General features: G+C 36.6%; 3 protein-coding genes across 3 annotated transcripts in view; 2 read left to right on the top strand and 1 right to left on the bottom strand.

The window, feature by feature from the left end:
• Positions 1-10376, top strand: part of c10h15orf39 (chromosome 10 C15orf39 homolog) — a 24276-nt gene extending 13900 nt beyond the window's left edge. Inside the window, exons 4-5 of the transcript XR_006011870.1 lie at positions 74-78; positions 10363-10376. The gene's annotated coding sequence lies outside the window, so the exon portion shown is untranslated. The remainder of the gene's footprint in view (positions 1-73; positions 79-10362) is intronic.
• arih1 (ariadne ubiquitin-conjugating enzyme E2 binding protein homolog 1 (Drosophila)) lies at positions 1844-17614 on the bottom strand. The gene is made up of 14 exons (XM_041997276.1): positions 17168-17614; positions 12720-12787; positions 12437-12584; positions 10714-10806; positions 8685-8740; positions 7059-7125; positions 6775-6881; positions 6653-6695; positions 6449-6520; positions 5964-6094; positions 4222-4279; positions 2841-3101; positions 2375-2487; positions 1844-2285 (listed from the first exon to the last, which is right to left on the bottom strand). The coding sequence occupies exons 1-14, from the start codon at positions 17450-17452 to the stop codon at positions 2201-2203; spliced, it is 1587 nt and encodes a 528-aa protein (XP_041853210.1). The 5' UTR covers positions 17453-17614; the 3' UTR covers positions 1844-2200.
• Positions 17615-18366: 752 nt separating this feature from the next.
• hexa (hexosaminidase A (alpha polypeptide)) lies at positions 18367-24899 on the top strand. Its single transcript, XM_041997277.1, has 13 exons — positions 18367-18568; positions 19074-19178; positions 19612-19677; positions 19873-19919; positions 20035-20145; positions 20238-20339; positions 20506-20638; positions 22226-22406; positions 22524-22610; positions 22825-22897; positions 23430-23604; positions 24299-24389; positions 24493-24899. Exons 4-13 carry the CDS (start codon positions 19911-19913, stop codon positions 24740-24742), a joined length of 1212 nt encoding a protein of 403 aa, XP_041853211.1. The 5' UTR covers positions 18367-18568; positions 19074-19178; positions 19612-19677; positions 19873-19910; the 3' UTR covers positions 24743-24899.
• Positions 24900-27564: the final 2665 nt, after the last annotated feature.

The raw sequence follows: 27564 nt of genomic DNA on the forward strand, positions 1-27564 counted from the left end.
CAGACAATGAAAACAGAGTGAGCCCTGGAGAGCAGATTAGCCTGATCACAGCTGTAGCTGCTGTTACTGCAAGACAACGTTAAGAGAAGAGCCCATCTCTTATCCATTCATCCCGTGTCATTGGTTTGTGGCTCAAGGCAAAATTAATTCAAGAGACAAGATACAAACAACCACCTTATCTTTATCATACAATCTGCAAGTTAAAAAAAAAAAAAGAAGAAAAAAAAATCCTATTTTTTTTCTTTTAGATCAAAACTCAAAATTATTAAAGGGTTAAAAAAAATCCATGATTTTCTGGAAGACAGCTCTGTCAAAGTCTGTAGTTTACTACATTGCAAAAGTACACAGCGCAGAAACTGATCATGGATGTTTGGCTAAAATGTTTTGAGACCAAACCTACTCTAATGATTCACACAGTACTCCCAAAAATGAGATTTCTCATGACATTTATTCAAATAAACAGTACAGTTTATAATTTGCTAGGATAAAATAATAAGTTGGAACACATAAGAAGCATTTGGGAGAAAATTCCCCAAAGATCTGAAACTAGGGCAAAAGATGTATTTTAATGATGGCTGACACATTGGTGTCATCTTTCGGACTTGCATCAGTGCCTGTAATAATCATGCCCCCCTCCAGTCAATCTTGTGAAGACTGCCACATTGCTGAGACATGAATGAGTATTTACAAGCAGAGAGCTTGACAACAAGAGCAACCACCCAACAGAACAATGCAAAACCTGGAGGGGCACCGACATTTCAATGTTGAAACCTCAACCTATAAACGAAATATAACAGCGTTACAAAACACCCCTACAACCTTTAGAAGTTTGCCCTATATTCCTCTGCTTGAGGATCACTACAACCTATCTGTGCAGCCTGGTTTAAAGCAATGTTCAATCACTGCAAGGCAAGAGATCTCTTCAATAGGTGCGGCCACCGTCAGTATCACACCATCCAAATATTCCCTGCAAGTGATGCAAATGTATAACCCTCTTTGACAATGATCAAGCCCAATTAGCAGCACTACAACACTGTGCTGTCAGTACATTCTATTACACTCGTTCAATCCTCAAGGTGCAAAAACTGAGCTTCAAGAGGGCTAACTCAAGCTATGTCAGGAAGGAAAGAAAACAACAAAAAAAAAAAAAAAAAAAAAAAAAAAAGAGTGAATGTCACTCAGTTTGGCTCTTAATAAGTAAATGTTAAACACCTCTAGCAACTAAGAGGGTTTCGGCAAAAGGTTAACATAGAGACACACGTGGCCTGTGCATTCTACCTTACCTTTGACCTGCTCTTGGTTTCTGTTTTGACCATGTAATTTACCAAGTCCTTTATCTGATCGCTTGATGACTAATAGAAATTGTTCGAGTCTCCATTTGGAGTTACTGACAAAATGTTACTTCAGCACTGATCTGAAGAGAATGAGGATGATACGATGAATACCTTATTCCCCACACTTCCAAAACATAGTTTATGGAAGGACTCAACAGACTCAACCTAAATGACAAAAGAACACCACCTTTAATATTGGTAAAGAATAAATATTTCAAAATTATGCAAACACGTGCCACTCTTGCTCTTTAACTTCCATGCATATGGACTATTTACAAATTGAAAAATACAGATTTGCTATTTTGTTCTTTTTATGTTTTTCCTCCATGAAATGTCTTTGCCCCTTTGCAATCAGCCAATCAATATTCACCCATCCAGACAAGGATCTCACCACATACTGCAGACATGGTCAGAACAATTAAAGCTGTGTTGAAAACATTTTTCACACTAATGGAAAAACAAAAGTCAAACTCAAAACAAAAAAGATTTACAAGCAAAAAAACAAACAAAAAAAAAAAAAAACAAAACAAAACAAAAAAAAAAAAAACTGAAGAAAAGATAGTTTAGGGGAGGATTACAATACAGGCCAAAAGGATGTACTTGTTTAAGATGAATTTTTCTGCTTTCTCAAGACTCCACTCTGTTGCTAACAATACTGTAGTACACTTTCTTTTTTATTACTCTACATTTTATTTAAATATAATTTACTTTGAAGATTTTTTGTTAAACAAATCCAGGAAAAAATGATGCAAAAGTGGTTGGTTTGCCAAAGGAAAGGCGGCAGAAGGCCCGTGCTGCCCTGTTAAATTGCATCAGCGCTCTAGTTTGTCAAGATACTCAATAGTCCGTTGCATTGGGACGTGTCCTCAATCCTCAATGTACTCCCACAGGTCCTTCTCATAGCCTTCATGCACGTGCTGTAGCAGCACTCTTCGCCTGCTCTCACAGTATCTATAGACACAAGACATTTCTTTTTTAACAGTCCAAGAAAGCGTAAACGTAACCACAGCAGGCAGCGCTACAATTTTTTTTCCACTGACCTGTACTTATCTTGCACTTTCTGCTTGATGTCCTGCAAGGAATCCTGGGAGATGTCCCGCTCTAGGTAACCAGACAGCACCTCGGTGGCATTTTCCAAGTCTGCCTGGTTGTTCTAGGGAACACAAATTTGAAAAACAAATTTATTAGTGTCATAGCACAAACTTAAAGGCAAATCCCATCAATCTCTGATCATGTTCCCTACACTATAATACAGCAATAAACAATACTTAAAAATTGATCTTGGACCTCAGGACCATCACTGAGGAAATGGAAATGGGCTATTAAGGCACAAGGTCACTTAAAAAAATCTTAACTGTATAAAGTTAATATTTATAAAGGTTGTGTTGGACTTGTGACAAAAATTGGTGTTAGTTGACAATTTCATTACAATTTAGTTACAGCCCTTTTATGTCATGCACCCTCATATTGTGACACTTGACACCAATTATTGCCATTTTACCTTACCTCAAAAATAATGGACTGGTTGTTCTTCTTGAGGTAGAAGGCAAAGACGTAAGTGAACATGAGCGTGGAGCGGCACTGGCACAGCACATCTACAGCCTTCTTTAGAAACTGAACCTCAATCCAGGACATGTTGTGCTGCTGCATCTCCTCCATCTTTTGCTTAACCTGAGCATAGAGCTTGTGCTCAAAGCGCAGACTCTGCATGTGGTTCATGTAGCGGTTGCAGTAGAACAGGTACCTCTGCAAGGCTGCCCTGGAGCGCTACACACACAAGATAGAACTAGTTTAAATTCAGGCACAATACATCTACTGTAACTAAGCAGTTCCCTCCACATACACTACAGCCCTGAAAATGTCTGTTGTGAAGGGACAGTACATGAGAAAACCAGTGTCCACGACTTTTGTTTCTGACATGTTTTAAAAAATAAATCAAAGCGGTCTTCCTTGCTTCCCCATTGTATAAAGTGCATTTTACAACCCCGTTCTACAAGCTACGTCTTCTCACATACGTCGACTGTTTATGTGCAGTTTTGTTAATACAAACACTACTGACAGGAGACCAAGCAGGGGACCTCTCCCCAGCACTGGTTCCTTACATCTCTAAGAGCTCATAGATATCTTGTGAAAGTAGTAATTAATTTCCCAAAATATTTACAGTGAGCAAAAGGACATGCTGGTAAGATCTGATGTTTCATACCTTTTCTGTTACCTTCAGTATTGCTTTCCACTCACTGTATGAAATTGTAGATATGTCCACAAACGTGTTACTTACTAACAAAATCAGCATAAAAAAATCAAACACTAGTAGAGAACCTCCTGCTCTAAAGTGCATGTATGCAGGAATAGTCTGGATTGAACTGCCCACCCAATCTCAAGGAAATTTCCAGTGTTCATGTGTGAAAATACATTTAGACTGTAAATCTTTAAGTTCTATGAGTATTATGTTATCAGCAACATGTACTGAAATTTCTGGATTGTATTCCTTGGGTGTTTCAGCAAATATAGTATTCTTCAGTGAGCAACAATCAACAATTTTACTTATTTACAGAACACAGTGTGTTAAATATTACTATCACGATTAGTTGAAATGGATATTTCTTTTTAACCAAACTGTGTTGATTTATTGAATTCCTTTCAACAGGTAGTGTGGGAGCAACATAGAATCATGTTATGACCATTTAACTTTTATGGAATTCAATAGAATAACAAAACTTGCAGCTGCTGTCGTGCCTGTGTTTATAAAGTCCAAAGTGTTTAAATGTAGTTAAATGATGCCCAGTGAAGAATGCTGTCTTGACCAAAACAACTGAGAAAACAACAATACCATATGTAATATATCAAAATGATCATGCATGCAAAGATAAAATAGGTAAGCTATTACCTCTTGAGCATCTCTGGCTGCCTTGGCATCATCCTCATTGTAACGATTGCAGTTGTACCTGAAATGTTCATTATATTAAAAACGTTTGCAGTATTAAAACACACTATTGGCTTGAATATTACTCTTGCATAAACTGTTGGGTGCAGCTGTCTACATCTATTGCTGCTCTAACTGACAGTGCATCTATGCCACGGCACACACCAATCATGGATCCATTATCATTATAGCCATCTTTTTTTTAAGTTATGTAGTTCTAGCTCATGTCTCAGAAATTTCAGTGAAATTCACTAAAATCTATTGTGTTTAGGACATGCAAAATTAAGCATTTAATCAATTTGTCGAAGCAATACCATCTCAATTACTTTGAGTTTTATTTTCAGCTTTCCTTAAGCATGCTTATGACAGAGATGGAAAGAAGTGTGATAAACCAGAGATGCTGACTATAGATCAATTTGGGCAAACACCAGAAGTAGACCCTCCGGTATTGCTGAGGTGGCATTTCTGTGCATGTCAGAGCAGAACAGATGAGAATCAAGACTATTTTCTTAACAATGTCAAATAAATAAGTAGATCACAGCCATTTTACTTCATGAAAATTGTTGCTGTCTGTCTTTCTCTGTGACATGGAGGGGGCAGTGGTTGACACCGTTTGTCCATGATGGTGGAACAGCGGACACACAGCAGGGGAAAAAATGACATGCCATCATGGCAGAGGAAACACTGGATGTTATTCCCAACAATAACACAGTAAATTTGGGTGATCATTTGTCGATTAACTGTAAATTATACGTATCCATGTTGCCGCCCAGCTTAACATGACACAACGGGTAGGTAACGTTTGTCATGCTAGTTAACTGTAACAGACTAAGAGACTGTGGTGTTGCTATGAGTAAATGGCTAATTTTGGAGATATTGTTGAATGTCATGTTATTTGCTCTCATCAGGGCACCATTGTGACCATTCAGTAACAGAAACAATTCGCAGACAGTGGTGTTCTGCAGCCTAAAATAGTTACAATAAAACTTTGCCAAATATGACAAAATAGAAAATTAATACCTTTTGCAAAAATTAAAAACTATTTATTTACCAAGTTTTGGTAACTTATTACAACAAGATTTGCATTTTATATTCAAGTGTGAATTGCTAGTTATTAAAAGCAGTTTGTCAAATATTTCATAGTTTACACTGATGTCTAACTAATATGAAAAACAGAAAAACTCCTGATAAGATACCCTTATCAATAACTGTTGACCACTGTCTAACATTGTTAGTCCAGATATCCATGCCGCTGTCCATGTCGGCAGGTATGAGGTAATTAGGACTTGCCACCTCATTAATGGCAGCGACACAAGATGGCATAATACACAAAACGGTCGCCGGATTAGTCAATACACACAAGAGTGGGTAGTATATGACATGAAGTATGAGGTGGTAGTTGTGATACTTCTGTTTTACCCGAAGCTTTACAAAAACACTGGCTGTGGCTTCACTTAAGAGCCACTATTACTAAAAAAAACATGAGAGAAAGGAAGAATCACCATGGTAGCTATGGTCGAATTCACATATATGTTTAGATTTATATATTTTTGTCATGAAAATCAACATAAAAGGCAACTATGTTAAGCAGCAGACATGATCAAACAATCCCTTATTACATTATGAAATACTTCAGGGGGACACGAAGACATCAAGCCAGAACTAAGACATCATATACATATGACAAATATGCCACCTTTTCTTACCAGGCAGAGCCATGAGGTTCCCATGGTCCCAGACAGACCCAACAGAACTCAGCTTTGCAGTTCTGGTTCCTACAAACCATGTGATTGCAGCCACCATCTTTCTCAATGGTCACATGGCATTTTGGACACTCCTGTAATGGAAAAGAAAACATGTTCTTATATCCAACTCACCAAAACACAGTGTTTTACACACACTCACAAGAAATGATGATGATGAGGCTACCAATAATGAATAAAAGTTGACTCGGACTGGTTAAAATGTCGTTCAGAGAAGAAGTTATGAAGGTTTATGTTAAAGGTTGTAGAAATGTATGCACATTAATCACAAATAGTTTATTTGTAAATCACTGAATAAATTTAGGATCTCCATGAGTCTACAGTACAATTTTATGTCCATGTTTTAAGGAATTATTAAAATGTGCACATGAATATATTATTTCCCGGCCAAACAAATCCTAACTAGATGTAAAATATTGATTCCATACCTTGGTATTTGCTGCAATCCAGTTGGAAGTTTCACTGTCATCATCACATTTTTTAATCCATTTTCTCAGCCACTACAAATGCATTAAAATTAGAATAAATAAGATTTGTGCAAATGACAACTGTCAACCCTAAAACCATTTTATTCAGGAGGCTGTAAGACAAGTCTATGTGTTTAAAACAACAGTTTCTTCCATTTGGCGTACCTTACACTTCACAGGATCGTGCCAATTCTCTCCACAGTTGAAGCTGAAACAACAGGACCTACATCAATGTAAATTCAAATAATATAAACTTAATTTAAAAAAATCTAAACAAGCCGTCTTACCAGAACTGACGGCCACACTTGCACCTCACTGGCTTGGCGTCTGGGTACTGGACTTTCACAACATGATGGCAGTCTGGTGCAGGACACCACTTTAATAGTCGATTGCACTTCAAGTAATGAGAGAGAGAATTTTTCGTTATAATCTCATGCCCTTTATATATAAACTAACTGTCTCAACTTTTCAAAAGGACTCCACAACACAGGACAACCTTTAAATTTGGTAAATCGGGGCTTTATTTTTAGTTTCAAAACACGTGAGAAGAAAATAAATTCTCAGGGCTTACCTCTACAAAACTATTCGTTATTAAATGCTGGTACTTTAACTTCACTTTTGAGTCTGTGATGAGGCGCCTATGGGAAAATTAAAATAAATTGTTAGGCTTCATAACAAAAAAGTTGACTTTGAAAAACCAAGAAAAGAAAAAATTATGTCCATATATATTTGAAAGTGGGTACATGTTTTTTAAATGAACCATTTACCAAAACATGGAAGCTACACTTATATAATGCCAAGGGGTTTAAAGCATTCTGAGCTGTATTTAATCAAAAGTAACTAGACAGGCATAAGCTTCCTTTTTGTCATTCCTTTAACCTTGTAAATGGGAATTGAGTCCAAGTGATGCATAAGCAATTGCTGTGATAGGCCAGAGTTTGGTCAAATGAATCAGGTCATCTTTACACTAGAAAAACAAGGCAAATCCAACAAAAAAGATTGAGGTGACATTAAGAATGCATCACAACAGAAAACACAGGTGAGGTTCACAACAAAAGATGAAGACTGAAGGATCATTGGATGGCTGTCGTTATGGAACTAAAAATAAATAAAATCCCTCTACATCCAGCACTATACAAGTCAGCTATAAAGAAAGGATTTTAAATTTACTAATGAGGACGGTTCTCAAGGTATAAACCATTTAGAATTTTAAACAGAAAAAAAACACAAGACAGAAACATCTTAAAAGTTGTTAAAAAGTATAAATTTAATAAGATACACTAGTACCAGAAGAGTGAGAATGTGTTTAAGGCTCATGACAGCCCATGCTTCATAGCAATTCCAATAATCAAAGCAAGATAAGTTTTTAAAGATAAAGAAATTAAGTATTTTCCAATTGTAAAATCATTTACTTGGTCTCAATTGAATGGGGACAAATTTAACATGTTGAAAACAAACTAAAAACAGAAAGACCCACAAACAAGCAACAACTAAAGAGAGCTGTGGTAAAGAAACAACATAGTGGAGGATGATAGCATTATGTAGTTTGGCCATGAGTTCAAGAGATGACCAAAGTTACTGCCTGGGTAGAATTTTGGATAAATTATTCAGAAAATATTTTGTTTATAGTTCTAGTTTGTCCAATTACATCTAAGCCAAAGAAAAATGTCAAATATTTTCTGACCCATTAATGCATAAAAAGAGTATTGAATTTGTGGCAATTCCTCGTTCTTTTTTTTTTTTTTTTTTTCAACCATAGAGAAATGAACCTCAAACTTTGCCATAAAATTGCATTTTAATTGTGATGTTTTAAAAGTGCTGTAGAGGCACACAGATTCAATATTATGAAAATCGTTTCAACGTTAAAATATCTTATTAGAGGAAAGCATATGTGCATCAAAGCTATACTGACTAGCAATTTATCAGTTGTTCATTTCAATAGGTTAATACAATTACACTTAAAAGCTGGTGCAAAACATGAATATTTTCAGAGAAATTATTTTAGAGAATATTGCATTGGATGTGTTAAAAAAGGTTTTGAGAAACAGCTTCAGTTAAATAACAGAGATAATTTGTTAATCCCCCACAGAAAGGAAAATAATAATTCTACAATATTACATAAAAAAAAATCAGTAATATGCCAATTACTGCTGAACAATTTGAAACAACATAAAACAACTACATGGCAGATACTCACATGACTGTGTTGTCATCAACCAAAATGTCACAACTATGGGCAGGACAAGAAATGGTCTGAGAAGACAACAAAGAAGACAAATTAGTTAGATATTAATACACAAAGTGTGCTTTCAGACTGTGAGTGGCCCCCAGTGCTACCTGAACTGGTTTTAGCTTGTGGAAGTGGAAAGCAGAAAGACGGTTTCCGTTACCCTTACAGACTTTTTTTTCCTCCTAATTCATCTCCACAGCTTATTTTCTTACTTGTGGTAACCATCAGAACCGATGTATTGACTTTTCTGACCATCTCACCTTTTTATCCCTAAAACAAAACATCAATGAATAAATTTCACTGAACGGTTACCAAGCATAAGAATAAAAAGGTTTATGACACTAGTCAGTAAAACTTGTACAATAAATCATGAGATATTGCTGACGATTTCTCTTAGGGTTGTCACTTTTTCCAAAAAACAATCAAGTTGAGATCATTTGAAGCATTAGTACAATTTTAAAGCACTTATGACTATGATGTTTCAGGACCACTGACATTCGAAATGTCTCCATATTCCAGAGGTTCCAACAAGAAATTTCTGCTATTTACAACAGGAGTCCACCTGCTGCAAGAAGACTAGTTTGATAGTAGGCAGCACCTTAATGTTATCCACTGATAAGACTGGATACACTGGTACACACATAAGGATTTTTGGGCTGTTTTGGTCCCGATTTTGCCTCTTCCCGACCACGTACGGCAAACGCCCGATTATCCTGACTTTTAAAAAGAATTTCTGTACAATTATCATTTAGTCTGAGGTGTGTTATGAGCATAATTAGCTCCAAAACGGGTTGTAGCCGACAATCGGAAATATTGAACATGTTCAATATTTACAACCCAATTTCTGAGGAAAGCCGACGACTCGCGAATTGTGACTGTGTGGATGGTGACATGGGCCGGAATGTAGCCAATCAGAGTGAGCAGGCTGTTTCACTGTCTCCAGTCTGTTATTTTTTTTAGTTTTGGCTTTTTCTGTTAACAATAGTTCCAAGACCACCATCATTCCCTCGTCCTATATATCCCCTTCCATGCTGTGTGTTGTGTTTTTCAGTTGTTACTATGTTTCTTCTTCTTTGTTTTTTGCTGGCTGCTGCTATGGTTTTTCTACGTTTTTGTTAAATCACGTTTGGTCACGTGAGATGTCCGGCTCTGAGGACTAGATTGTAGATCCGTTGCGGGACAGCATCGTTACGTGTGTGTTGTCCTGTGATGAGATTATCTGAGCACACCACACACATTACGATCAAAACTGTTAAATGCCTAATTTTTTATCTTTACGTGTGAGACCTCGACCAGATAAAAAAAATCTCATAAGATAAAAAAAAAAATCCTTATGCGTGTACCAGGCTTAAATCTTTCTGTAGTCAGTTCAGACAGAATGTGGAAATTAAGATGTTTTTCATGTTCTCCTTTATGGCCAGAAAACATTTGCTTCTAAGTTTGTAATTGAACACAGAATATGGTTGAGGTAAACATTTGCTGATGGACAAAGTTGTTTTAATCTGTTTGCTTTAGTTTATTCGTGTATGCTAGCTGCTAGATTGCCAATGGTGTTTTCCATAGATATTACACTAACTTATCAGTTTTCATACATTTTGATGTGTAATGTTACGTGGTTTCATTAAGACCATGTATTTCCAGTGAGATATTGATGTATTTTCTGTATGTTTACTTAGTTTTACAGTTTTCCTAAGTAAACAAATTCAGACTTGGATCGTCCTTGGGATACTGTTAAGTGCTGAGCTGTTGCAGCAGGCTAGATCATATCACACACATGCAAAAGGCAGAATATATATATTATATTAATTATAACTGATCATTTTTGTTGCTGTATCAAACTGTATCAGAATCTTCCTTGTCTGCATTGCGATGCATTGTAGAAAATTAAATTCAACACCCCTAGCAACAATGGAGAACACAAATGTTGCCACTCACTGTCTGAAATCAGCATGACATTGATAAGTGAATTGTATTCTAAATAAATCTTAGTAGGTACCTGGCCCATTCCTTCCTCTATGATTTTGGTGGTCAAGTAATCTCCCCAACACTGCATGCAAAATTTGTGTCCACACTCCAGGCCTGTAAAGAACTGCAAGAAAGACACATTACTGTAATGTGAAATAAGACACAAAAAATGTAACTATTCTAAACACACTATATTGCCAAAAGTGTTCACTCACCCATCTAAATAACTGAAACCAGGTGTTCCAATCACTTCCATGGCCACATGTACATAAAAACCAAGCACTGAGACATGCAGACTGTTTCTAAAAACATTTGGGAAGGCATGGGTTGTTCTCAGGAGCTCAGTGAATTCCAGCGTGGTACTGTGATAGGATGCCACCTGTGCAAGAAGTCCAGTCGTGAAATTTCGTCACTACTAAATATTCCAACTGTCTCTGCTATCATAACAAAGTGGAAGCGACTGGGAATGACAGCAACTCAGCCATGAAGTGGCAGGCCCCGTAAAATGACTGAGCAGGGTCGGTGGATGTTGAGGCGCATTGTGTGCAAAAGTCTTTCTGCAGAGCTGCTTGCTACAGACCTCCAAACTTCATGTGGTCTTCAGATCAGCTCAAAAACAGCGAAAAGCGCTTCATGAATTGAGTTTCTACGGCCAAGCAGCTGCATCCAAGCCATACATTACCAAAAGCAATGCAAAGCATCGGATGCAGTGGTGTAGAGAACACCGCCACCGGACTCTGGATCAATGGAGAGGCATTCTCTGGAGTTACGAATCACGCTTCACCATCTAGCGATCTGATAAAGGAGTCAGGGTATGGTGGTTGCTAGAAGAACAGTGCTTGTCTGCATTGTGCCAAGTGTAAAGTTTGATGGAGGGGGGGATTATAATTTGGGGTGTTTTTCAGGGGCTTGACTTGACCCCTTAGTTCCAGTGAAAGAAACTCTGAGTGCTTCAGCTTACCAAGAGATTTTGAACAATTTCATGCTTCCAACTTTGTGGGAACAGTTTGGGAATGGCCCTTTCCTGTTCCAACATGAATGTGCACCAGTGCACACAGCAAGGTCCATACAGACATGGATGAGCAAGTTTGGTGTGGATGAACTTAATTGGCCGACACAGAGTCCTGATCTCAACCCGACATAACACTTTGGGATGACTTAGAGCAGAGGTTCTCGTCCAACATCAGTGTCTGACCTCACAAAAGCGCTTCTGGAGGAATGGTCAAAAAATCCTATAAATACACCCCTAAACTTTGTGGAAAGCCTTCCCAGAAGAGTTGAAGCTGTTATAGCTGCAAATGGTGGGCCAACGTCATATTGAACTCATTTGATTAAGAATGGGATGTCTATTAAGCTCATACAAGTCAAAGCAGGTGAGCCAATACTTTTGGCAGTATAGTGTATGTACTCTTGCTCAAAACAGTCTAGGTTTTGTTTTTTGTGTTTTTATGTCCTAACAGCTAAAAAACAAAGTTTGATAACAGAAGCCCATCATTTAAATAAATCTAATGAGTTTTCTTTCATCTTTTTATTTGAATACTTAAAAAAACCTGGATAGTGTGATAAACTTTTGAAAAACGTTACAGTAAACACATCTGTCCCTTTTGTTGGGACAGCATTACTCAAGTGCCTTAAAAATTCACTGTGCTATTAAGTTGAGGCATGCTTTTTGTGTCTAAAATTTTTCAACAAAATTATCTAACTAACTGAACGTTCATCTTGTACGCATGTGCTGTTGTAACCTTGTAACTCACTGAGTTGGGGAAATTTAGGTAGCAGATCTGACATGGCATATCCTGTGCAGATGATCTAGTGTTGATTGGAGGACGGGTTCGAGGCTTCTTACTTGGATTGATGACATGACACTCAGAAAAAAGCTTGTCCAGATTACCATCAAAATATCTATATGGATAAAAAGAAACAACAGTATTAAAAGTGCGTGTGCGCATTTGCTCTTTCTGAAATGTCACCTGCTATTTGTTAACAGGCAGTTCACCTAAAAGTAGCAAATTATCAATGTAATTTAACAATTATTACCTTTCCATAAGCTTTTCTTTGTCCCAATTGAAATGGCTGAGAAGGATGCGTGTTATTGTTGCAGGATTCTAGAAGAAAAAGAAATGGTTGGTCATATACTAAGTCAATTCAATTATTGTTCATTTTCACTGTTTACCATAAAACACTTTATACAAGTATAAATTTATCTTGTAGAACAAAATCTCGAATATGACTTAAGCCTTCTCCCAGAAAGATAAATTTAAAAGACCTACAATGACCCTGTTTGACAGAATTGCAAATATGTAATGTCAACAGTTACCACATTTTATTTTCTTTATTTACCTTCTTTTATTGTGGTTAAAATGTTAAAGTCAAGCACAATATAACCATTATTGATGGATTCTCAAAATACCAAAGGTGCTTCAGTTCTTTCTGACACAATTTAGAGACTTTCAATCAACAAGAAATTCAAAAACTTTTTTAAAAACCATATTTGGAAAATACCTTCATTTCCATGATAAATGTATTAACACTTTCAACCACAGCCAAAACTTTTTCCTTAGAGAAGCCTTATAGTCTAAGACTTTGAAAACCCTCGGTAAATTGCTGATAAATTTTGTTAATAGCATAGTAAAATGCAGTACAACTAGGGCTGACTAATACAAACAATTAAATTTGTGTTGATTTCAGTGAGGCATTTTCAGCTGATGCATGTAAGCCACCTGTATATCCCTTGGCACATTCCAGTCCACTATCTGGGAGTAATGCATTTTTAAGCTAGTTGCTACCTATTAAGAAAACCACCCAAAAATGAGTGGGGTGGTGGGGGGCAGCCAGTGGGCTTAGGAAGGACACTTTGCGGAAAAGTAGGAGAGTACCCGAAGAGAAAGTGGGGGTGTGGCTAAAACTAAACTCATGTTATCTTCATGAACTGTTAAAGTGGTTGACAAAAATTTCCAAGTACATCAGTAATATGGGAGTAGTTTGTTAATAATAAAAAAAGAAGAAAAGCAGATTAATACAATGTGCAAACTTGCAAATTGCTTGGTAAATGCGAAAACGTCAAACACACCGAATTTGTTTAATCATCCGAAAAGGTTTCAGCCCATCAACTATGAATGAATGAATGAATGAAATGAATGAAAAATACTTTATTAATCCCAAAGGGAAATTCAATTCAATTATGCAGGAAGCTTGGAAAGCTGAACCAATGGAAAAGTCTCACCAATGCAAGCATCAGATAGAAAAATCATCATCGCATTATTTTCGGCCACAATGAAAAGTATTCAAAGCTAAGGATTACAACAATAATTTCATATTTCATTGCAAAAGACATGATGAACCTCGTGGTCATTAGTAGTATACGTTTGAAATAGATAGGATTACCAAACTCTATACCGTGATAAAGATAGAGTTTGATCAATACAGAAAATTATATTTTAATATTTTTTGCCATATTGCTCAGCCCTACGTACCATAATCCCTCTACATTTTTATGACATAGGAAAGACTATGCAACAACAGCTAGACTACATTATGGTGCAGCAATATCATCCCACAGTTTGGGTGATTTCAGATTGTGCCCCGTTAGATAAGGAAATTGTCTCGTAAAACTGTTAATACAAAAGTCAGTGACTGCACTCCAGCCATTGCACCTAGTTGTGATCACTTTAAAAATTTATGAAACCATTATCAATAAAACACAATGTTCAGAGATGTGTCAAGTGATATTGGGTGTAATAATGTGGTGTGTAAGGCAGGGGTATTCAACTAAAATTTAAATAGGTTCAGTTAGAGAAAAACTTTTGGAGCCAAGGTCTGGGTCTGTATGTACAATGAAAACATTGAATAAATTGAACTTTAAAATTTTAATCAAAATAAGACATAACATGACTCATCTCAAAAAGACCTGGGGTAAGACCTACAACAAATAAAAACTTTCTCCTCATGTTGATATGACAGTGAAACTGATCTGTACCTCACTGATAAGGTTTTTTGAGGGGCTGCACGATGGGCTCTCCAATACACTACTCTTTTCTACTCTTTATTATATATATATTTTACATATATATAATATACATCTATTTATTTGCGGGCATGGTCATTGTTGCTCTGCCAAGTGAAGTGAAGTTGAATGTGCTTGTGGGTAGGGGAATGCTGGTGTTAGACCAAATCTGTTACCCGGATCTGTTACCCTTCGGGGGAGGGGGGTGTCTTGAAAACTTGTATTTAAGTCTGAGTTCATTATACTGCAGGTACACACTCTGATGGCTATCAGAAGTTGTGACCTAGATCCCCCCTCTTATAGCCAGGATTCTTCTAACATAATATTCGATATTGTGGACAGCTGTGAGAGAATCAGAGGGACTTCATAACAGGAGCAGGACCAGCCCAAATAAGAAACTACACTCAGAAAAAAACAAGTAGAAAAACCCAAAAACTGACGATATTTGAAAGAGACTTAACAGAAAAACCAGCCCAAAGTCGCTAACAACAGGCAGATTTATCAATTCTGCTGCCTTTCTCCGGCAAAGTCATCTTTATCCCTGCTTTGTTTGATCTAGCTAGCAGTTTACTGCCGTACAGGGAGCCTCACACACTGATTGGCTGAGGGCATCACGTGGGATGGTTATACTCACATGCAATTGGTCTGCGTGTTTCCTGACCGCTAACACGAAGACTGCAAAAGTTGCGGCAGTTAAAGTAAAAGCACCCAGTCAGATTTTCAATTTTAAAAAATTCAGGTAAAAAAAAGGTAATAAGAAAAACATGTGTATATATATATATATATATATATATATATATAGCTATATATATATATGTGTATATATAAATGGCAGTAGAACTGCACCATCTTGTCTAAAGAAGCAATGAGACAGTCCTCCTGCTCTGAATCTAGAGGCAATGACAACTATCCTAGAAGTTCTGCTGTAATTACCAGGGTATAAATGACAAGAGGAACATAAATAAGGGTTAATAAAATTCTTAAAGAGTTAATAATATAAGGTTTTGTTGGTAATATTTTGGAAATGTTTAATGTTAATGTTATTCACATTTAATGGCTGTGGTTGGTCGTATTATGTAACTGTTTAGCATTAAACTGAGAAATGTCCATCACATATGACCTACTTTCAACTACATAATTGGGGCAAAAACATATTTTACAAATGTCTTAGTATGTTTATGGATCATGTTTATGCAAACTTTTAGCATTTTTTATTTTTAAGTTTACCATTTCCAGTTTACAAAATATATAAAGATGAGAAAAAAAAGTCCAGTGTCACAGCACACTCCTATTTTTGTCTGCCCTACAGAAACCATTTAGACAGAGAAGATGGCTGTAATTAAAAGCCAGAAAATTAACCAAATTTATCAGTATTTTGCTTTTCTATAATATCCCCACACAAACCCATTCCAAATTGACATTTCTTTTTTCCATACTGAGAATTCTCAGTACTGCAAACCCCTCTAAATTAAAGTTGCTATAGGCAAATTTTATTACAAAGGAAATATATGACTCATTTGCTTCTGCGGAAGCAAAAACTTCAAATGCAGTTGTTTTGTATAACAGAACTAGTATTTTGCATACATTATTTTATTGCTTACTTGACTTATTTGAAACTGAATGTTAAGAAGATGATTTAAAAAAAAAAAAAAAAAAAAAAAAGTGCGGAGCTTTATCGCACAAAACTGAATGGTGGCGGTTCTACCAAGACCACTTTCCATTTTAATCTGAGCCCAACTGAACATCCGTGACGAAATGGAGGCCCAAGTTAACATTAGGTTAAAAGGAATATCTCCGCAGTGTTACAGAAATGTAATCTTTCGCTGGAACAAAATCATAAAATTTGCCAATTATTAGTCCAACTTTACTGGATGTCACGACGAAAAGAACGTTTTAATTAATATAACTAACCCAACACACAACTTGCTAGCTAACTCAATGGCCAAGCCTTTAGTCCGACGTCAGAAATAAGAATGACAATACACTAACTTTACTAAATTTAGGGAAGCCAGGTTACAAATGACAGTTAAGCGCACTTCAATTGTCGTCTTGTTTGAATTGGCATTTTACGTTGACCAACTCTGATACTAAAGACGGTATGGGTTTCCTGGATTATGCTAGTTTTGCTAACGGTTTCAGGTAGCAAAGTAGCAACTTAGCTAACATTAGCTTAGCAAACGTTGCTGCCAACTTCTCAACAGGGATTAGACTACTTCCTGGACCAAAGATCTTAAAGACATTATTCTTTTTCCTGTGCATATTTAACGCTGTCTGTGTCTTTATTTTAATCTCTACGCACTATAAGAACGCCATAATAAAACTGAATTATTTTTACAGTTAAGAAATTTCGTGAAGCTGTCACCTTCCAGCAAGTTAACTACTGCTACAAGACTAGCAGTTAAGCTAACGTTCATGGCCCGTTGTAGCTTCACACAATTCCAAACCCCGGTCTTTCCTGAAGCTGGGACTCCAAAATACCTACCTGGATGACCTCGTTGACCTCCCTAATACACTCCACCATATGCTGGAGGATCTGTTCCGCAGTCAAAACTTCAAAGCGATAGTCCTCTTCCTCTTCCTCGCCAGGCCCATGGCCACCTACACCAGTCTCGCCGCTCTCGTCTCGCTCTCCACCGGCCACCACGGGATCGACCAATTCCACATCTCCGATGTCCAGGGTGTCGTCCTCGGGCTCCTCTTCGCCGCTGTCCTCGCTACATTCGTCTTCGTCGTCGTATTCATAGTTATAACCCTCGTCTGAGTCCATTCCTAGGGCGGTTACCTGTCTGTGACAAGCAAACCTAAAGGTCTAAAGTGTGAGATGTTGCTTGCGAAAACCAAAATTATCCGAGCCTGTTTTTCAGCTGCGGCGAAAATAACAACAAAACGTCGCCGCTGCTAAGCCAACAAAGAGATGCAGCGTCACCAACTGACGCCGGCCTTACGTCAGTTAGACTGAACAAGATGGGCTTAAACAACAAAGTTTGATTTTAGCAAATAGTTTCAACCACATTTAAAGATTCAACAACAACAACAACAACAACAATAATAATAATAATAATAATAATAATAATAATAATAATAATAATAATAATAATAATAATAATAATAATGCTACCAATAAGAATTTGTTGCTATCTCAAAAATACTTTCTCTTGTTAAAAATGAAAAAAAAAAAAAAACAAACAAAAAACAAACAACCAAACAAACAAAAAAAAAAAACACAGCTCTGACATAACCTAGTTTAAGCATTGAACTTCCAATAAGTCATCATTTAGTATTTTAGTCAATGCTTTAGGTAAATTAGCAAATTAGTAGTTTAGTAAGTTGATTAGTTAGTTTGTTTTACGTATGTTTAAGGTAAAGATTTACATTGTATTCTATTTATTTATCTATTATTGTTATTATTATTATTAAGACACAGTATAATAATGGTTTTTTATTATTTTTACTATTATCACTACGGTTAGTAGTAGTAGTTTTCATAATACTCCTAGTTGTTGTTGTAGAAGTTCTATTGTTAAACAAAACAAAGCCTTTTGCCCTAGTCACATGACTGCATGGTCCTAGGTACCTGACAGTCTCAGTTGACAGAATCGTGAATAGGTTAATTTGGGAGTCATGTGCTTAGTAAATTCCAGTCGGCACACTTGTATAAATTATATTTTACTATCATTGATTATTGTCGAGGTTGGAGTACACACAGTGGAGGGAGTGTGGCCATTGCCACAAACTTTAATTTCCTCAACAGAGAGATACACACTGAACCCCCGGGCTTTCTACTTTGGTTACCGGAGAGAATCAGCCGCACAGGAGGGCTGTTCTGTCCTCGATGCTGCATTCAAGAGATACTTTTCTCTTATTTTTCCAGACTACACTTCTGGTAGGTGATGCAGTATGATGTATTTCACAGTGTGAACAAACAAGAGAAAGATTTCAAACCGATGTAAAGTTACACTTGTCAAATTGGTCATATTTATACTGATGTCTAAACTACGTAAAACACAATGTAAATGTAAACACAATGTATGTGAAAAATATTTTTGACTCTATTGTGGCCATTTCACCTGTTTAAAATTAATAAATTTACAGAGATTTAGAACATAATGTTCAGTAGTGTTGTTTGTTGAATGCTCTATTTGTTATGTTGCCTTTTAATGTAGATCAATAGGCTTTGTAGAGACAGCAGTTTACCAGTCAGCCAGCATACCAGCTCTGAAACACTCAGTGACAATGGACCATACAAGCACAGCTTCATTATTATGCTGTCAAAAAATACCATAATTTATTTGTTGCTAACTTCATCCGGATAAAGGCACACAGACAGATTTTTTTCACACTTTTATAAGTCAAACAGTTGTAGTAATAATTAAACTTATAATCAACAGGAAATGATAAACTGCGATTCAGTGAGGATAAACCATTTACTGTTGAAATCGGTGTTGACAGTCACGATTGCGAGAGTTATCCAAATGAAGTCTCATCTGAGAGATGTAAGTATAAGCACAAAGACTACCATAGAACAGGGGTTCCCAACCTTGGGTCCATGGCCCCCAAACTGGTCCCCCAAAAAGCACAGGGGTCCCTGGGGCTTTGACTTTTCAGAGCCACTATGATTTAAGGCTGTGTATTAGCTTGAGCTTTTTTTTTTTTTTTTAATCATTTGGGTGTTTCATTCACATGGAATCAATGTTTTGGAAGCTCAAAAACACTGACTTTGCACCATTTTATTAATGAGACATGTCTGAGAGATAAAACCTAGCATGGTTTTAACATGGGGTAGGTGGGGGTCCACAGTTTTTTGACAGTCGCATGAAGGGGGTCTTCCGGATAACAGGTTGGGAACCACTGCCATTAAATAAAAAGTGTGACACTGGCAGCAGCTCTAACAATGGATTAACTAACTTGCTCCTGTTTGTGTTCCAGACAATTTGAGTGTCTCTGCAGGACAAGCGTATCTGAATGCAGAGACTGTGTGGGGGGCTCTAAGAGGTGATTATAGCACCATGACACTGTAATACATACTTGAGGAACATATAAAGTATAAGAGAGAAACAAACATAACCAGTTAATGTTAGCAAAGCACTTTTTTTTTTTTTTTTGTAATTTAAGAAGCTGCTCTAAGTATTTTTCTTTCATGCATGTATATCTAAGTGGTTGATGGTTATATCTTCTAATTAAGCACAGGTCTGGAAACATTCAGTCAGTTGGTGTATCAAGATGATATGGGCTCAGTAAGACCAAATACTTATACTCACAAGATCTCTGAAGTGATTACATCTAATATTCACTCACATCTAGTTACAATGTTTGGTTAATTCTTTTCCTGTTATTTGTCTTTTCTTTCAGTATTTTGTGAATAAGACTGACATTAAAGACTTCCCTCGCTTTCGGTACAGGGGGATTTTACTGGACACTTCACGGCACTATTTACCAGTGCAGGCTATTTTAAAAACTCTGGTAATTATTAGATAACATAATCTAAACTTGAGGCTACTAAGTGACTGAGCTTATTCATTATCACTGTCATTTACATATATGTTTGTTGTTAGGATGCAATGGCCTACAGTAAGTTCAATGTGTTTCATTGGCACATTGTTGATGACCCCTCCTTTCCTTACCAAAGTCGCACCTTTCCAGACCTTTCCTGTAAGGTATGTAGATGAGGAAAGATGTTGAAAAATAAATTAAAATAACTGATCTTGTGTTTTGTTATTTAACGGTCTAGATCTTTATATCCTAGATTTGATCCAGCTTGTTGATTCACAAGTGCTAGAAAGTAGCCTCCACCCTAACCATAGACTTCTGGCTCTGATTCAGGGGGCTTTCCATCCGATGACTCACATCTACACACAGTCAGATGTGAGAAGGGTGATCTCATATGCCAGGATGCGAGGAATAAGGGTCCTTCCGGAATTTGATTCACCAGGCCACACAAAATCCTGGGGAAAAGGTAAAATTTACAGACCAAGTGAGGAACATTTAAAACAAGCAGGCTACTCTAGATTTTAGCATGTTGATCTTCAGCATAAAAAGTTGGACTTCATGTATTGTTTGATCCAGTAAGTCTTTTTTCTGCCAAACGTAATTGCCAAGAATATGAGCTGCCAGATGACATGTACTCGTGTTTGACTCACTTCTTATCTGGAATACTTTTAAAGTGCCCGCAGAAAATTTTCACACCCTTTCAAGTTTTCCTCATTTTGTTACAGACATATGCTGAGATAGCTTCAACAGTTTAAAATAAAATTAAAAACATAGGAAAACAAATACTCAGACCCTTCTTTTCATACTTGTTTTAAACAGTTCTGACAGTAATGACAAGTTTTCTTTGAATGATCACACACACTTGACACACCCTTTCTTTGGAAGTTACTATTCTTTTTGATGGATAATTCAAGCTGAATCATGTTGAATGGAGAGTGTTAGTGCAGAGTACATGTTATCATGTCTCTTCTGAGACACTCCAGGACTTCCACAGAGCTTTCCTAAAACCACTCCGGTTTTTTTTTTTTTTTTTTTTTTTTTGGAGCTCATTCCTGATCACTGTCTTTTTCTGCAATGATCTTTTCCTCTATCCCAGCCCTTGTCAATGTAAAGCATCTGCCTGGAAGAATGCTGCCATCAACTTATTTGACTTTAAAGATTGCATTATAAATTTTGGCCAGATGGTTCAGTCATGCCATCACATCAGACAATTTGTCTTCTTCCGTCAAACCAACATTAAGGTGCCTTTGGATAAATCACCAGTTTGCTGGTATGTGCCTTTCACTGAGGGATAGCTTCTGCCTGGTCACTGTCTTAAAGGCCTGATTGGTTGAATATTTTACCTATCAATGATGCCATCCTGTAAAGTCGACACATCTCCATAAATGAACTATGGATCTCATTCAAAATGACCATAGACCCGTTGACTAACCAAAGTACCTTCTCAGTTTGACTGCAGCCAGATTCAGGAAATCTGTGGGTGATTCCAAACTTCTTCGAAGGTTGAATGATGGAAGCTTTTGTACTGTTGATCACTCCATATATTGTTGAAAGTCATTTTAATCCTTCCCAGAATATATGCTTCAATGCAATCCTGTCTCTCAGGTCTGCTGACAGTTCCCTTGACTTAATGTCTTTATGCCACACCGTAAACTCTGAGATGTTTTATAGACATCTGTGTATCTTTATAATTTTGTTCACTGAGTTCAGTTAAGCACAGGCGTAGTTGCAGTCAAGGCCAGCTGACAGAGGATGAAACTGATATAATTTATGAGCATCACACACCTAATATATAAGTGGGGTATTTCAGTCTTTAATTTTTTCATAAATAAGCAAAAATGAAACAAAAAGCTCCCATAATAATAATAATAATAATAATATTAAAAGAAAAAACAAAAACTAAGATTTTGTGAGTCTGAAACAAAATGTGGAAATCTATGAAGGACATTGAAACTCATGTACCAGTACTTCATTTGGCTGCATCAAGTGTGATACACAAACTTTACAAAAGTGTGAAGAATCCCAATTTTCTTTTTCTTTTTTTCCCCCTCAGGGCAATCAAATCTGTTGACTCCTTGCTACAGAGGGGGTACTCCTTCAGGCACTTTTGGCCCTGTTAATCCAGCATTACCCTCCACTTACTGGTTCATGACGTCACTGTTTAAGGAAGTGTCATCTGTGTTTCCTGACTCCTATATCCACTTAGGAGGGGATGAGGTTGACTTTTCCTGCTGGTAGGGTAGTAAATGTTAAAAATAAAAGAAAGAAAGAAAAAGATGACAAAAAAGCTACATAATATCTAACCAAAATAACACATGTATGTAACTAATTCCTACTGCTTGTTTTTGCAGGAGATCTAACCCATATGTCCGCACATTCATGCAGAAGATGGGATTTGGAGTAGACTTCCGTAAGCTGGAAGCGTTCTACATTGAGAAGTATGCTGTGAATGAGATCACACAATGTAAAAAGTTGTGGGAAATATAAATACAGACAGATTAATATATATATATATAAAACAAAACAAAATAAAATAACATGACCATTGATCTGTTATTGACCACCGAAACACTGAAAATGTTTCCAGGCTGTCAGTTGCTGAACAGAACTGCCATCTAGTGGCTAAGGCTTTTTTTTTTTTTTATTCTCCAGAATTGTGAACATCACATCAGCTCTTAACAAGACATCTGTCATTTGGCAGGATGTTTTTGACAATCATAAACCAGTAAGTGCATCCCATCAAATAACACTTATCATATACAGAGTTATAAACAACTTAGTTCTGTGCTTGTGAGGAGCAAACTGTATATATGAGTTTATAGACTATGATCAGATTTTTTTTCTGCAAGTGCATGACTTTATCTTATTTTTTTTATTGCCCCATCACAATCTGTTCCTTGTACAGATAGGATGTCTAATGCCTTTTGCAGTAGACTACCAAAAATATAACTGTTTTTTTATTTATTTGGGAAATTATTTAGACCAAGTCCAACTATTTGCATTAATTGAAAGATGCATTTCAAATCAAATAAACAATAAAGCCATGATTTTTTTTACAACACTTAAAAATCTTGCTTTTTTTTTACATTTTTATAGAGGAAAATTAGATGCTTTAAGCTCAATTTTAAAAATAGCGGGTTTAGTGGTGTGAACCAGCTGACTAATAGTTGAAAACTGTGTGCTGTTTAATAAAATGAAGCCAATGCATCACTCATCCTTTTCATGTGAGTCTAATGGTCTTTACCTTTGTGTTGCAGCGCAGTTCTCTATCAGTGGTGGAGGTATGGAAACAGGGCTGTTACCTGTGTGAAGTACGCAGGGTGGTTAAAGCAGGGCTCAGGGTAATTCTGGCTGCTCCATGGTATCTGGACCAACCAGGACCTACACACAACTGGGCCCGCTACTACAATGTATGGCCCCTTGCCTTTACAGGTCAGAAAAATATATATATTGTGGGCCATGGTTTGTTGTACACTGTTGTGATAATGCATTAAAGGTAACACATGCCTTCCTAGGAATTGTGCTATCCAACACTGTATAAAAGTCTTGAGTCACCCTTCATTTATTTAAATGTTGCCAAGAAAACAGGAAATAGGTACAAGAATGTTTTAAAAAAATGTATTAAAACATGAGCAATAACGAATGGAAATACAGTATCTAAGGCAAAAACAGAGTTTCTACTATTCTAATAAGTTTGTATCAGTATTGAGTATGAGCACCTTTGTTCTTCAACACTGTCTAACCAATTAGGCAAACTTTTATGTTATTTCTTTAAGAAAGAAAAGAAATGACTTCTTGACAGCCACTCTTCCATGAAGACTATTTCTGCTGAAGCTTTGTCTTTAGCAGTCTTTGCTGGATTTTGTTTAACTTTTAAGCACTTAACTTTCAAACTATTCATCAGCTGTAGTTCCTTTTTTAGGCTTGTCACTTCAGTGGAGGCAAATACAAAACAAAGCAGACAAATAAAAAGGAATAATATATATATATATATATATATATATATATATATAATACACTCCAGTCATGTGGTATGTGTAACGCACAAGTATTGCTATCTGAGTTTCTCAAAGGTAAATATGAAGGATTTAACTCATAAGCAAAGCCTTTTTTCATTCCTTCCCAGGTACAGAGGAACAGAAGAGGCTGGTGTTAGGAGGTGAAGTGTGCATGTGGGGAGAATATGTAGATGCCACCAATCTCTCCCCGCGACTCTGGTAAAACATTAAGACATCTGAAATGCTGACTTTAGTAGACCAAATCAAGTCTGTGCAGCAACAGTGTCATAAACTGTACAAATTATTACACTCAAAACCACAGGCCAAGAGCAAGTGCAGCTGCAGAGAGACTGTGGAGTGATGGGAAACAAACTTCCAGTGTGGAAAGAGCCTCTCCACGACTGCTGGACTTTCGGTGCAAGCTCCTTAGGTACTTTACTTTTTTGGCCCTTAATGTGCTTCTTACTGGCCTAGAATACATAGTTATGCTTCTGTTTCACTTCTTTAGGCGCGGAATCCAAGCCGAACCTCTAAATGTTGGACACTGCAAACATGAGTACCAAGGTGTTTGAAGGTGATTTGACATACAGAGTTTGTTTTTTAACCTAATTAAGTTTATGGGTTCAGTCATGGTTAGGAGGTTGGGGGGAAAGGGGGGTACATTTAAAATATAAAAATGATTTAATATTTTGTTTTTCCACTTTCTGGTAAAGTATGTAGATACTTAAATACTTTCTCAGGGACTTACACATACACACACAAACACACATATATATAAAATTCTTTTTTTTTAAAAATGAACTCTTTTTTGAAACTAGATTTTACTTTATTTTTAACATTTTGAATATTGAATAATATTAATATTGGAATGTAATGCAATGTTAAAATGATAACAACTGAATGCTGTATCCTGTAGCAAACACTGAAATGTAATAAAATAAAATCATATTGGGGTGTAAACCATGTGGTGTTGTGTTTATATTTAAAATATTCAAATACCGCCCAGTCTTTCACACAGTATCTCTGACTCATGTGGTTTTACTAAGCTCTAATCAACTTTGTTCTTTTCCTCTATTTGCTTTAGACAGTCAAATGATATCTGTCTCCCTCTAGAGACCAATCAGGGGTTGACAAGTTCGGATGTACTTGCAGATTCTCGCACTGCTTTAAAATTCAGTTTTATGATGTTACTATTAGTCTGTCTCTCTGTTGGCCCTGTGATGGATTAGCAACCTGTCCAGGTTGTATCCTGCCCCAGGCCTATTAGCTGCTGGTATAGGCTCCAGCCCCATGCAACCCTACTTTTGGAATAAGCTTGTATAATAGGATGGATGGATGGACAGCTGGATGGATGGATGGATTTTGCTCTTACATTTAAATTGTGTGTGGCTGAGTTATGAAGTATTTATTGCGTCTTCTTTCGCTGTTTCGCAATGAGCAAAAATAAAAAATTAAAGTGAATGGAAAGTAATGTGACAAAATGATTTAGGAGTTAAATAAATTAATTGGTCTCAGTTTATTTGAATGTTTTTCTTTTTCCCTACTAGAAGTACTGAGGCTTATATTGATAGAAAAATAGGTAAAACCGATAAATAACCTTTTTTATTCTTTGGTCAGAAGCGACATCGATCTTGAATTAACACTGATGTTATTCACCTGTTGAGCTGGCATGACTTTCATATGGACTGAAACAAATGATGTGCTCATTGTGTGGATTACAGTAATGGCAGCAGATGGCAAGGCGGGGCAATCCCAAGCAGCCATAGTGCTGACACCTCAATCCTTCTTCCTCATCTGACTTGGGGGGGACCAGTGGAAATGCTGAACTGAACATAACACAGCTTAGTTAGTTAGAACTTGATAAACAATTCTCTGTAGCCACTTGGACTCAAGCAGACATGTCAAATGCAGAGTGACCAAAGGTTATGCAGTGCAGAAAAAATAATATCCAACATGATTTAAAAAAAAAAAATCTGACTGTTCATTTTAGATTTTAGTAGTGTAGAAATAAATGCAATTAAGTGATTTCCCATTGTTGTATTTATTGTTTTGTTTAATACCACTTTAGAATTAAAAGCTTAAGTTTGGATAAAAGTAATTAAAAACCAATCCCTAGTTTCAACATATTTTGTGTTTAAGCAACCTTGATACACCTGCTCTCTGTGCATAAAGAGAACAGCTACAACTTGAAAAGTTAATCCCACTCTTTGACAATAGCTGATATAGAAGGAGATTATATCAAAAAGCTGCTTAGACTGATGCAAAGATTTGTGAACTGGCATTCAAGGGCATTGTCTCAAGGACAATAAAGTTCTGTCATGCACATATTATAAGCCTATGCTGCACAGAATTTGCAAGTATAGGCTTTAAACTAGGCAATGCAGCTGATTGGAGAGAAAGATTTTAGTTGGATACACTCTGGAGAAGCCATCACCATTAAATCAACTTATAGCATATGAAAAATGACCCATGCATTTGAGGATTAATGTCATAAATAGCGGATGGGTTTGACGTGACAAGCAACTGAGCCAAGGTTTTACCGGTGACGTGTACTCAGTCACCTGCAAGGCTCTGTCATCATGAAAGTTTCCACTAAATACATAATCATGGGGCTCATGGCAGCATACTGCTAAAGATTGACCTGTATCTGCACAACAATCACAGGGCTCAGGTGTGACGGAATGTGACAGTTATCCTGGGCAGGTAAAACCTCAAAGCAGTGCTTTGCTGATGGCTGCAGCATCTTAGCTGTGCCAACAACTGGAAGGTATAGCATTCAAATAAGCCAACAAATGCAAGTAGAAGAAAACTATTACATATTTCATAGAGAGATAAATATGTTCATGACTGACTTATTTTAGATTACTCCCATAATTTGTTTGTATATTATCAGTGATCACAAACATTAAAATGTAAAAATTTGATGACTGTCTTGCTGTCAGACTGCGATATTAAGCCCTAATCTGAAACTGGTAAAATAAATAAATAAAAACATTTAAAAAGTATGTACGATATATGGTAAAAGCAATAGAAAATTATAAACATCACAGTAAAAAAAAACAAACAAACAAAACAAACAACAACAACAACAACAACAAAAAACAGTGTTCTAATATCACTCTTGAAAGTGTGACAGTAAGATTAAGGTGCATGAAAAAATCCTTAGAAAGGTTTTGTTTATAGTATTCAGCATGGTGCACTGTAAAAATGCATATTGGAAAGTGATAAATCATTCAAATGTCATTAAGGTAATTAGTAAGTAAGGTGAAATTATGACAAGGTATACATCAGTTCCAACCCACTGTAGTCCTTCATTGCAATGAGTGGGTATAGAAAATGGATGGATGGATGTATGGATGTATGGATGGATGGATGGATTACATAATGACTTTTT

The sequence above is a fragment of the Melanotaenia boesemani genome, chromosome 10 (assembly GCF_017639745.1).
Source record: "Melanotaenia boesemani isolate fMelBoe1 chromosome 10, fMelBoe1.pri, whole genome shotgun sequence".
In the NCBI taxonomy this organism is placed as follows: domain Eukaryota; kingdom Metazoa; phylum Chordata; class Actinopteri; order Atheriniformes; family Melanotaeniidae; genus Melanotaenia; species Melanotaenia boesemani.

Bases quoted from the DNA above. Each gene is read 5' to 3' on its own strand.
- arih1 (XM_041997276.1), bottom strand. From the start codon at position 17,452: ATGGACTCAGACGAGGGTTATAACTATGAATACGACGACGAAGACGAA. The intron at 10,807-12,436 runs GTGAGTTACAAG...TCTTTCTTGCAG, and splicing joins ACCTAAATTTCCCCAACTCA to TTCTTTACAGGCCTGGAGTG. The intron at 6,095-6,448 runs GTATGGAATCAA...TTTCCATTACAG, and splicing joins GGATTGCAGCAAATACCAAG to GAGTGTCCAAAATGCCATGT.
- hexa (XM_041997277.1), top strand. The intron at 20,146-20,237 runs GTAATTATTAGA...GTTTGTTGTTAG, and splicing joins AGGCTATTTTAAAAACTCTG to GATGCAATGGCCTACAGTAA. The intron at 22,407-22,523 runs GTAGGGTAGTAA...TTGTTTTTGCAG, and splicing joins GAGGTTGACTTTTCCTGCTG to GAGATCTAACCCATATGTCC.